Source organism: Indicator indicator, chromosome 2 (genome assembly GCF_027791375.1).
Source record: "Indicator indicator isolate 239-I01 chromosome 2, UM_Iind_1.1, whole genome shotgun sequence".
Taxonomy (NCBI): domain Eukaryota; kingdom Metazoa; phylum Chordata; class Aves; order Piciformes; family Indicatoridae; genus Indicator; species Indicator indicator.
Window position 1 is genome coordinate 42,466,365 of NC_072011.1, and position 12,820 is coordinate 42,479,184.

Sequence of the window (12,820 nt, forward strand, 5' to 3'; positions counted from 1 at the left end):
TTTATATTTAAACCAAGTCTTCTAAATGATAAAAAGAAGCAAAAGCAAAAACATACATATATTTGTTTTCTTTTAAAAAGGCTATTAAAAACTTAGCTAATTACACTTTTCAATAGGACCCTTTTCATCATGAAAGCTCAGTGTTGTTTCCTTGATCCATCTTTTCAAAGTTATGATCAAGAGCTCGAATATCAGAAGCACACTAGTGACTGTAATTTCAACTAACAATACCATGATTAAAACACAACTGAGTTGGCTTTAGAGCAAAAGCCTAACAGGGCATATGTGTTTCCTTTCAAGAATCTGTGTAATTGTTCTCTCCCAAGATAACCTAGCCAAAGTTAAATAGGTTTAAAGAAAGCATATGGCTTAGAATCATTACGAACCAAATAATGAGTGAATGAAAGTTGACAGAATCTTTTCCAAAGTGACTTATCATGGATGCTAAATGTTAATCTGTGTTTCTTTGGGACTTGTGAAAGATAATGAAGTAAGTTCTTCAACCCCCTGCAATAACTTTCTTAGGAGACACTGGGGAGGAAGGCTAAGGAAAGAACCTATTTAAAACTTACTCTGAATGGGATAACTGCCTAGCTTACCATGGGACAGGAAGGCAAGTTAATTTAGCATTCTTTGGGGCCAAGGTCATTTATAATCAGTAGGTGTTTGTGTTAGATGACGATCCATGAAGCTGGTCTGCCAAAGAGCTGAAGGAAGGAGTCTTGTGGAAGTACAATGGCCTTGCTTTTGCTATAACACAGATTTTGAAGGTCAGAGTGACTGAGTGAAGACCTTTTATATTAAAAAGGAAGGTCATTAAGCAAAGTTGGCACCCACTGGTATGCTAATGAGCCAAACTGAGTACATACTAAACACAACTCAACTCAACTCTCCACCGAAATCATGCTACATGTCACCTAAAAGTCAGGAGCAGCCAGGGCTAAGGCATAAAACCCAAGCAAGGAAGATCTCTTGGTGTGCATGGGCACCAGCAGCAAGAGGTCAGCAGCTGATGGGAAAGACAGAGACAAGGACCATCAATGGGCTGCGCTTCTTTTCCTCCACCCAAGACAGGGACACCTTTCCTGGTAAGGATTGCACCTTCAATGTCCAGCTTAACTTTTGCCGCATTTCTATTATAATACTGAAGCTGTTTCAAAGGTTTGTGTCTCCAGCTTTGTCAGATGCTCCATGGGATTTAATAATCCTGAGATAATTGTGTAGTCAGTGCATTTATCACCAGTAATCCCACATCTGTTGTACCCTTCACTCTAATAAATTAAGCAATTTTATTGTTTCAGCCTCCTGAACTTGTGTCAGTGCAAGTCCTTATTGGGACGCTCAAAAAAGAAAGGCAAATGTTAATATTGACAAATAGTTCCAGTAACAGTCCTGGAGTCAAAGACAGGGAGACATTGGGATCTTACCCTTAATGTGACAGTCTGCATGAAACACCTTTCCAGATAAATTATGGAAAAAATTCATGTGATTACATGAATATTCAGCAGTGCACACTAAGCACCAGGGTAATTTCTTTGGCCAGGTACAATAATCTTTGAAACATTCCAGGCAAGCTACCAAGCTCAAGTTTTGTAAAGAAGCTATGTTTTCCTAAGATAAAGACTGAAGGATCAGAAGGAGAATATTTCATTTTAAAAGTCAGAACTACATTCATTAGAAATGCAGCTGTTTACAGCAAAATTGCCCGTGTTCCTAGGACTTCCACATAAGAATAAAAGCTCTTGTTAGTAAATCTTGCCCTCAAGACTGTGGAGGAAAAGCTAAATGATGCTTTATCTACTTCACTCCCTGCAACATCATGAGATTTAAACATATTTCTCATATGCCACTTCTCTGTGTATCTACAAGTCTAGGACTATTGATAATTTAATATGCTACTGTTATTTACATCATGTGTTTACAAGGCCTCATTTTACAAAACAAAAGCCTTTCAAATATTAAAAAAACCCTTCCATATTACCAGTGTAGGAAACTGATTATAGTGGCTGCCTGTTACTTTGAAAGACATTTAAAAACAGTATTTCCATAAATGTCATGTTCTGCTGTATCGGCTGGCTCAACCTTGAGATGTCTGTAGAAAAGCCTGTCACTGTTTAGTTCAGATTGCTGTACAACTACATTTACTCAAGGTGTTAGAAGACCAAACAGTAACAGCCAATGTACCTGACAGGATGATACCTACTTCCTGAATACTGTCAGTCATTACCACACACAGTATAAATATTTGATGGTATTGTGTTTATAAGCTAGTTGCATGCTTATAGAAACACAAAAGACAGAAATTAAAACATGAGGAAGTGACACTTGTTGAATGATGAGGAAAGCAATATTTTTATACAATTATGTCTGCATTTTTGCCTCCAGTTGTCTTCCTTTCATTTTATGCAGGTATTTATGTTTCAGTAGTGCTCTTGCAGGAAATTAATCTTTCTTCGCAATCCTACAAAGAAGATGGAATTCCAATATATTTGCTCTGTGATTTTATGATAACTTATTCTGAGTTACGATTTCACTCTCAAATGAGGCAAGCACAGAAAATAAGAAGCAAAGAAAATCTTCATAAGCAGAAGGGGTATGGCACATTAGATCGCACAAGAGATTTATATGATGATAGTATAAGCAAACAGAAGACACATTAAATCTAGATGATATAATTTGTTAATTTAAGAATTACCCTGAATATGAAAAGCAAAACAGTTGGTTATTACATATTCATATTAGTAATAAAGTCTTCAAATAGATTTAACTGGTGTAAGTAGTCAATTTACTTTCTCAAAGATGCAAAATATGTCTCTATCAGACAGAAAAAAAATCTGTCTCACTTCACTATAGACTATAATAAATTTGGTTCCATCTTTTTTTTTTGTTTGTTTGGGTTTTTGGTTGTTTTCATTTTTTAAAATTAATATTAAAAAAACCCCACCATGCACTCTGAAGTTACCAGCCAAAGACTGTAGCATAATAGTTAGATATGGCAGTCTTTTCAATATTAGTTTGAGTCATTTAAAGTTAAATTATTTTACTATGCTAAACACAGCAATTGCTATCTTTCTGATTCTAATTAAATATAGCAGTTTCTCTGTCATTGGTAAGGGTCTTCACAGAGAGGAAAACTGGCAAGGTTATTTTCTGTCCAGACAGGCAACAATGTGGAAAATGTTTCTGTAACTTTTTCATTGTTAACTGTTCCAATTTGTAAACCTTCCAATTTTGTAAGCTCCTCCAAGTATGAGTCTTAATAACAGAATAAACCTCTTCAAGAAAAAAAAAAAGTTTTACTTTCTATAATTTAAAAGACAATATTTAGTTGCAATTACTTTAAAATAAAATGATAAAGTCATAGAATAATAAGAGTTGGAAAGGACCTTTAAAGGTCATCTAGTCCAACTCTCACGCTTTCCAGGTCTTTTCTGTTGAAAAACACTGAGTACAGACTGTCCTTACATCTGTTTCAGGACTTGAATAAATTATGATGTGAAGGTCAAGAGCTCTAAGTTTATATACAAATACCTAAAGAAGTATTTGATATTAATAAGGTTTCAACATGGTTTCCCACAGCATCCGTGTATCCATGTTGAGGTGTTACTTCAAACGGGTAGACAACATTATGGGTAAAAATTAGCTAGATTGTTTAGTTCAACAGCATGTGGTTAAGAGTTATTCATCCACCTGGAGACTGGATGCAAGAGGAATTTTTCCAGTCTGTTCTGGGATCTATCCTTGTTTATCAACAACCTGGGCAAGAAGATGGAATGAGTCCTCATCAAGTGGAGATGACAGCAAACTATGTGGTGCTATCACTACACTCAAGAGTATGGTTGCCATTCAGAAGTACTAATTGCCAGCCCCTGGGAAGACTAACGACACAGGTAAAAAAGAATCTAATGAAATTCAACAAGATCAAAGGAAAAATCCTGTTCCTCACACACACTAATCCTCTGTGGCAGTAAATGCTACAAACTGACTGGTTGTGCTAAAAAGGACACTGGACATCTACTGAATGGAAGATGCCATTAGTTGCACATGTGAAGGCTAGTAGCATAGGGAGCTGGAGTAACAGGAACTGAGCCAGCAGAACAAGCAAACCTGATTATTCTACTTTACTTGACACCTGTTAGATCACACCTGGCACACTGCATTGCATTTTTGACACAAATATCACATTTATAAATCTGAGCAAGGCCACCAGAGGACCATCAAGATGATCAGGATGTTGGAGTATGCACACTGTGCAAGAGACTGAGGAAATTGGCTTATTTAGCCTAAGAAGGCCTGGGATCAGGGAGAAAGAAATCTAACAGCATTTTTCAGAAGAAACTGAGCCAGACCCATTACTAAGGTATATAATAGGAAAAACAAAAGACAATGGTCAAAAGTTGAACCAGGACATTCTAGATATGCTGGAGGCATAGAAAAAGAGCAACAGCATGGAAACAAACAAACAAAGAAAACCCAATAATAAAGTAGTGCACTGTGAGGGTGATCAAACATTGGAACAGGCTACCCAGAGAAGTCATGCAATTTTCTTCCTTGGAGGTCTTCAAGACCTGAATGCATAAAATCTTGGGTAGGAAGATCTTTCTCCATAGCAAACCCTCTTCTGAAGAACAGGCTGGCCTAGATGTCTTCCTCAAGTCCCTTCCAACCTGAGTGGTTCTAAAATGCCGAGACACTGAGATGACTTTTGCAGAAAGCATGCATACAAGATAAGACTCCTGAAACATTAAGATCTCTATGCATTTCTAATGCATATTTGAACACCAAGAGTTCTGCTTTTCATACTCAGAATTTAGTTGCCATGGTAACCTGTCTTAGAGGCTCTCTCCAGTGGTATTCCAATTTCTGTAGACTAAAGGCAGCTACTATGCTTTTTTAAAAGCTCATATATTTACTCTTTCTGATACAAACATATGCAATGGCATATTCTTGTCTATGAACTTAAAAGATATGTACTTTAATTGCTAATTATTCATTTAGAATCCAAACCCACAGGTCTAATGACTCATTTTCTGGGGGTAGTGCAATTGATGTTATTTTGTAGTCATGGTGTACAGGCAGCCTGAAGAAAATGCTCCTGGAAATATTTTTTTTATATTAGGTGGGAGGGTGAGATCAAGGGAGTTTCCAAGCAAGCAAACAGCAGGAGAATAGGTAATAAATACGGTTCAATCAGTTGTGGAAAATACTCTGTTCAAAAATTCTCTTGCTTTCACTAAGATTAAAACTTTTTGCTCTATGTTTATTTGTAATTTGATTTCCATACCAATCACAGGTTACCTGGTGCTAAATACAGAGTCCTTTGTCACTACCTTTAGCACTGTACAATACAGGAACTGTTACAGAGCCTCGACAAATTTGTAGCTGCCACACACGGAAACCTCACTTCTCCGCTTGAAGGGGCATCTTTTTGTTGTCTGCCTATGATTTGCAACAAATATGACTACAACTCAAAAGATTTGTTTCTCTGGGCAGAATGCAAAAAGAAAAAGATGGCATAATGCTAGCATTTCTGTCTCTAGGCAATGCAGGTGGTCTCCTCTGTTAGAAAATACCCTACACGATGATCATTATTATTGTTTTTTAAGGCAAGCTATTCATCTTTTCAAGGTCCCTTCCCACCCAAACCATTCTATGAATTTTGTTTGTACTATACATGCAGGAAAGATGAGATTCTGACCCTCTATCTGTGCAATGCAATACCACATGAATTACTAAATGCTTATTAATTCTAAATTATGTAATGTTTGGGGTTTGTTTGGTAAAATATGCTCTACATACTTGCTAATTATACAATTACCATTTCTTGGCAACTAAAATTCTAGTTCATTTAACATATTATTTGATAATGAGACTTATTAAAAATAGGGGTTTTGCACTGATCTGAGCAGTTGGCATGATTCACCAATTGAAAGATAGCAGAAAATGGTAAGACAGGAATACAGAGACTATGAAATGAGAAACCATGCATTTTAGTTAATATATTCTTCTCTTACTCCTTTATGTGCCTAAAGCTTCTTCTGCTCCTTAAATTTAAGTTTAAAGTGGCATGAAAATGATGTAATTATATTTTCAATTACCTTGGAGTACTGTGTCTTCCTAGTTTTCTACTTGAGATGCACTTCTTAATTGAACATTAAAAACACCAAGCTCAAAACCATAAAATACTGTGTGGAAAGCTGCCAATTATATTCAATTTGTTTCACACTGTGAGAACAATGCTGGAATAGCATTATATATAAACATCTATAGCTAATATACATACGACATCATATGGTACTGGTTAGGTTAGAGATTTGCCTGGATATCTGATTTTAAACTCATCTTCAAAGTTTTATAACCATCATAACAATACCACAAGCCCTAACAGAAAACAGAAACTGGCACTTACAACAGAACTTTCAAGTCTCACTTGCACATCAGTCAGTTCGAAGAGGCAACTCCAACAAGCATAAGGCACTGAGCTAGTTCCTAGCAATACATACAGATGTACATGGTCTCTGTGGCAAGCCACTACCTCATGTTGGGTTTCAACCTTTGCTTACTGGTACTCCAAATTCAGAAACTTTTTTTTTTTTTTGAAGTCCATGACAAAGTATTCTAAATTTGCAGAAGCTGTTAGGATGATGTTTTGTACATCTGATTTTATGACTTAAAAATCATTTACAGTCAGAGAATCTGAAGTTGGCAAGAATATTTTTGCTTTCACTTGCAAACAATCATGTCCTCCAAACTATTTCCAAAGTTTTTACATTAGCCAAAAATGTATTCTTCATAAGCATACGGCTATTCACTGCACAAACAGCACAATGAACTTCAATCGAGATCTAAATACATTCATTAACCCAAACACTGTAAAGCAGTATTCAGGTTACTGTACCCTTAATACACACTCCATGTCCAAGTCAGAACTGATACTAACTGTATAGTGAAAAGGAAACCTGGCAGACTCGAGATGATGGCTTTCTTCATTAAATGTTTTCACAATGAGCTGGGTATGAGGAACTGCACCCTACTTGAACCACAAGTGAGGCTGCAATTAAATTTTTATTTTAATATAAGCATATACATTTAATCTTAAAATTTGACTTTTACTATTATTATGCCTCTGAAATGTAATATTTTCTGGAATTGCGCTGCTGATCTCAACACATAATTCAGACATTTAAATTTTTAACATGCCCATTATACTGAAGTAAGAAGCCGAATGACAATTACTAAATTAGTCCCTTAGTTACTGTCATTTCCACATGTCATATATTCTAAACAGAATAACTGTGCTCAGCAAAAGTTTCATTGTTGCACTTAATTTAGAGAAAATAAACCGTCTTACCGTATTGATCCAATCATGTAGGGCTGTGCTAGCTGTACTACTATAGCTCCGCTCCCAAGCTGGTGGCAGGTGTACCCAGAATCCCAATCGTAGTTTTTTATGTCTCCATTCAACAGGGCATTGCGACTGCGACTTACACCCTCAATCACACTGGCACACTCTGCAATTGTTGCAACATTTTCAGTGGGAACTGTGAATTAAAAACACAGATGACAGACATGCAGTCAGAAAACAGTTTGGGTATCAATGGTCTTTATTTCTGTCAAAGAAATGGGACAAAGAAAAAGAAAAGGATGAAAGTATGATGACGATCACAAGGAAATTTAACTCTTATTTAATATAAATTATGAAGCACAATCAAGTGATACAGATAATTTGAACTGATTCCAAAATAGCTCAGTAAATTAACAGATAGATTTCTGTCTTGGTGATATGAAAGCACTCTTATAATACCATTGGGAAAACATAATCTTGTCCAGCAACACTCAGGAAATTTTCAAACAATTTATTCTGTTTTCGTAATAAAAGCTCCCTCCCCAACACCACCCCCACCTCAAAACAAAATAAAACAAAAACCCACAACAAGAACATGGGTGTATGCAGGGGCTGTCAGGGGAGAAAATACTGGGAGATAGTTCAAAGCACTGCAGGAAGGCAGGACTCAGTCCTCCAAACCAGGGCTTGAAGTCTTACAGCTCAGGAGACTCATCATGCACCTGTTCATACTTCTGACAGTGTCTCTGACAGTGATCAGAAATTGCACTCAAGAATTTAGAAAATGAAAATGCTTTTCAATAGTTACAAAATCTTTCAATACAAGTATGGAACTACAAGGGGGAAGGAGAGACCAATAGGTGTGCTATCAAATGGAACAGCAAGTGCAGAAGTATTTTGCATTCAATCAAGAGTCAGGAAAAAGGTAAAATTGAATGCCACAAAAAAAGAAATTGTAATATCCCAATAGCAAAAGAACAAAACTAATTGGAACCCATATTCTTGAAAAAGGAAGGCCACAACACAGGATAATGGTTTTCCTTCAGGAGACAGTGAGGATATGATCCATACTTCTTCTCCTTATCTGCATGGCCACCCATGATTTTCATCAGAGATCTGGATAATTCTTTTTGCTGTCCTATATGCAGCCATAAAAAATGCCAGCATGCAGTAGCCTGCTATGCTAAAGAAAGTCAAAGGTATTACTACAGAGTATCAGATCTGCCTTCTTTCATTTATCTTATATGCAGTTATTTGAGTATTACAGAGAAAAGGAGAAAGTTAGGAAACTCACTGAATTTTCACATTAGTAAAGCATTCCTCGGGAAAGTCATGACAACAGGAAGGAAGTTTTAGTTAAAAGAAAAAACCCAAAAGGTAAGATTAGAATTCTAATTGCATAGGCAATTGCCAAATTGCTATCTTGTGCTGCGATATCCACAACGAACTCTGTTTCTTTCACCTCTACAACCTCTCTTGCTATCAGTGTATACATCCAACTCTGTAGTACACGTCTTCATCATCTACTTCCAGTTGCTCCTACTCCCTAGGACATCTAAAAGGGAATTGGACTACTGCTGTTAGAAACCAAATTAGATAAATGATACTATAACCCTTTACTACGTGTTTTTAGAAGCAGTGCAACATTACATACTTGGTAATAAAAGTGTAGTGGTGGAGTTGTAGCATGCTTTAAGAAGGAGGTGTATTTTCTTGTGCATAGAGGACTTTTACAGCACTGTTATTCAAATGTTTCAGCACTTATATTTTTTACTATCTATTATTTTCCTATGTTAACATTTAATCAAGTATGTCACTTTCTTTGTAACTCAGAGAAAATCCCAAGCATTTTGAACATCACCTTCCAGCAAGATGACAGATGAACATTTAAAAAAGCTATTTAAGATGCCCATGCCAGGTCTAGCACTTGCCTCAAAAACTCAGATTTTAGCCAGGCTCTTCAACTTCTCAAACTCTCTATTCTTGTTCTCAATCAAAAAAAAAATTTAATATTAACCAGGCTGAAAAATTACGCTCTCTGAACATGTAAAAGTCAAGGTTGCTGTTAAGCCTTTTTCTTTTGATGTTAAAAGCATTTTCTGTTTTATCTAAATGATAACTGAAAATTCTTTCAGCACAGGCTGTATTGAAAAAAACCCTAAGATTCTGTGTGTCAGCCTCTGATAAAGTACAACCAATCTTTGTGGTAATGCAATTTAAAAGAGAATGGAAGAAATAAAAGTTACCCAAGACAACGGTCAATTTAACAAAATTTCCAAATTCACACTACCTAATACCAAATGTTTTTGAAAATCAGAAAAGAACATACAAGCAAGAACAAGAACTGAATAAAAAAAAGAAATAGAAATGCAGAAGATTTAAAACCAACACTATTTTAATTTTCACAAGAAAATAAATGATAAACAGTACTGATGCAAATGTACCACTTTAAGGTATTACAAACTAATAACGTAATCGCTTTTTAATAGCTGAGGGCAAAGTATGTATTTAAAATACTACAATGTCTGAAAATAGATTAAATATAAGTATGTGAAATTTCAAAACTAATTGTAAGCACCTAAAAAAGAGGTAACATTACATTCATAGCTAGGATTCTGTGGTTTAAGTGTGCTAGTGGTGTCAGAAGCATAATCTTAAGAAACTCACCAACCAACTGAAACATGATAAAAGACACAGGGGAAAAAAAGTGCATGCTTGTTGTCAACTAATAATCCAAGGCAATGGAGAAGCAGCAGTTTCTGAAAAATCTACTGCACTGTCAAATGTACTACCATCCTGTTTTCTCATTAAAAAAATTACTAAGACCATCATATTATTACTCTAGAAATGCCTTGATTCTCTATTTGTGAAAAGAGACACTCAGAAATTCCCTGATTCTTAGGGGGGCAGCAGGAAGTAGACATTAGAAGTACTTCACTGGGAACAATCTGAGTAAGGGAAAGACTAACGATGCAAACTATGAATACTGGCAGCAGAATAAAATTTGCCTTGGCTTCCATTCCTTCTCCTCTTCCCTCGTAATAAGGGAATTTCTTTGAGTATGCATTTTATATAGGCATTAAAGCACCTTCTATTTATTACTGCTTTCTGTTGGAAGAGAATGCTACTGAAATCTTGGTTTAAAAACCAAGTAAATGATGAAATGTCAAAATCAATGTTCACAATGAGGCTCTATAGCATATTCTGGACACCCTGTGAGCTATGTAAGCATTAATTTAACACAGTACAACTCAGTTCATCCATTGTACCTGCATGCCCTCTGAGCATCATCCCACTCCTTCTCACATTTAGATTTCTGCACTAATCTGTGACATCTTAAGAAGATGTTACCCTGATTAGTCAAACTTCTTAACAACCACAGAGCAACTGTCTTAGTGTGTTGTTAATATAGTTTTGCGGTCTTCCCTACAACAGTTAATTAGAAAGTGATTCTAACTAATTGCAGTGTACAGAAAGTGCTATAGTGTTTCTTCTCTCTAAGGGGGTCTGCCACTCCCTGTTTTGAGAATGTTCATTATCATCTTTTATATCCGCTTGATAAATTTATTAAAAGCACCATCTGGTGGGGACTGCTCTGTGCTGTATTTTCAAGTCTTTTGGTTCTCTTCCTTTTTCCCTGTTAGAATTTCTCCTACAATTTAGGTCAATTGTTTACAAAAACATACTGCCAAAACCAAGTCTTGCCTCTACTTTTATTCCTTTTTTTAAAAAAAAAATTATTTTATCAGCTATCTAGCTTTACAGTAGTCATTTTTAAAAGAGAAATCAAAGGAAGAGACTACAAATACACAAATCATTGGTTTTTTTTTTCTTCCCACTGTTCATACAACAGTTTTGCTCTGACAAATTTGATTTGCATTGATGGAACAGAAAATGTGCATTAGCAAAGCCTACACATTCTGTAAGCAAACAAAAGGAGATGATTGAGGTTACAGGACGGCAACATCAAAACATTTATTAAAGCCTGCTTTCTTGTCTCTTGGTCTTATGCTGTAGTATGGAGCAATGAAAAGCATGGCAGTATATTTAACTCTAGTAATAGTATTTTCATAAAGGATTATCATTTTCAAGGCATGGCCTAAGGGCCAGCTGTACTGGCTCTATTTAAAGACAAGACATATATTTTACTCAACTGCCCTTAGAGATCTTCCAGGAGAAAAATAGGAATATGTGGTACCTTCAATCACATTTATTTGTCACTCTCCTTAAGCTTTTTAAAAATTATTATTTCCCTCCCCATTAATTTTTAACATACTTGACTTTCCATGGGAATTATTTTTTCCTGAAGTACTCAGGAAAAATAATTAATGCAGTCATTGCCAACTGGCTTCCATGTCTGAGTGTAAAGCACTTCCTTTCATCTGCCGGTCTGGATGGTCAGGTTTTGCTTTCTGTATATCCACTGTAACTTCACTGCAATCAGTTGGCTATTATGAGGTGAAAAAAAAGTCAGAAAATCCTTGAGTAACTCTTTGCAACACAGGAAAGAATAGAATGGAATAGGTTCCTGCACAAGCTCATCAAACCAGCCATCAGTGAATCTTAATTTAATTACTACAATAAACACACATAGACAGTAGTTCTACTAAGTAGTTTTATTTCATAGAAAGGTAGTAACTCACAGCAGTATGGACTATTGAATAAGTTTATACTGCACAATGATATAAATAACAGTACTTCTACTGTCAGTCAATGGTTCTCTGCTGAAGTGTCATTAGTGCAATACAACTGTTCCTTTCACCAAATTCTTTTAAGACACAAAACCAACACTTTGTGAAGAAACTATAAGCAAGAAACTATACTAGTTAATATGAAGAAGTGATTTGTCTCTCATTCTGACATCTATTTTTAATTGCTCCATTTTTAATAGTAAAATTGCATTCCTTCTCTGCCTGAACATCTACCCAACTCATAAAAAAGTTCTCTCACTAGAATGTGACAGCTAGAAAACAGAAAGATAAGAGCAAAAGGGGGAAAAAAAAATCAGTGATGTCACTATACTCCACTATTTTCACTCTTTTTTTGGGGGGGGAGTGTGGAGGAATTTTGCTCTCACTATTTTCCACATGCCAAAAATTTGCTGCATTTAATCTTTATTTGGTATATGAATCGGTACTTGTTAATCTGTTGCATGGTAGAAAATACAAAGTCTACAGACTTTTCAGTCCTGTCTCCCCTTCCACATACTTTTTCTTAGTTCCTTGAGCTGAAACTTGATACATTTGAATCTTCAAACGAGAAATCAGTCAAGAACTCAAGAAATACTGTCTTCAAATATTAACAGCATTTCCACCTGTTTAAGTAAAAAGCTTTCTGCAAGCTTTATTTATCTGCAAAAGAAAACTCCACTAATATTTGTCTATGTCCTACTGTCAGACAAGATGGAGATTTGTTTATGTCTACTAGAACTCAAGATTTCTGATTCAATAAACAGGACAAAAGCATTGAAGTCCT

General features: G+C 35.8%; 1 protein-coding gene across 1 annotated transcript in view; it reads right to left on the reverse strand.

Annotated features, from left to right (window-relative positions):
- The window catches only part of BTBD9 (BTB domain containing 9), a 109,306-nt gene that overhangs the window by 24,968 nt on the left and 71,518 nt on the right, over window positions 1-12,820 (reverse strand). Inside the window, exon 7 of the mRNA XM_054396403.1 lies at window positions 7,352-7,541. Within this exon, the coding sequence (XP_054252378.1) occupies window positions 7,352-7,541 (190 nt within the window). The remainder of the gene's footprint in view (window positions 1-7,351; window positions 7,542-12,820) is intronic.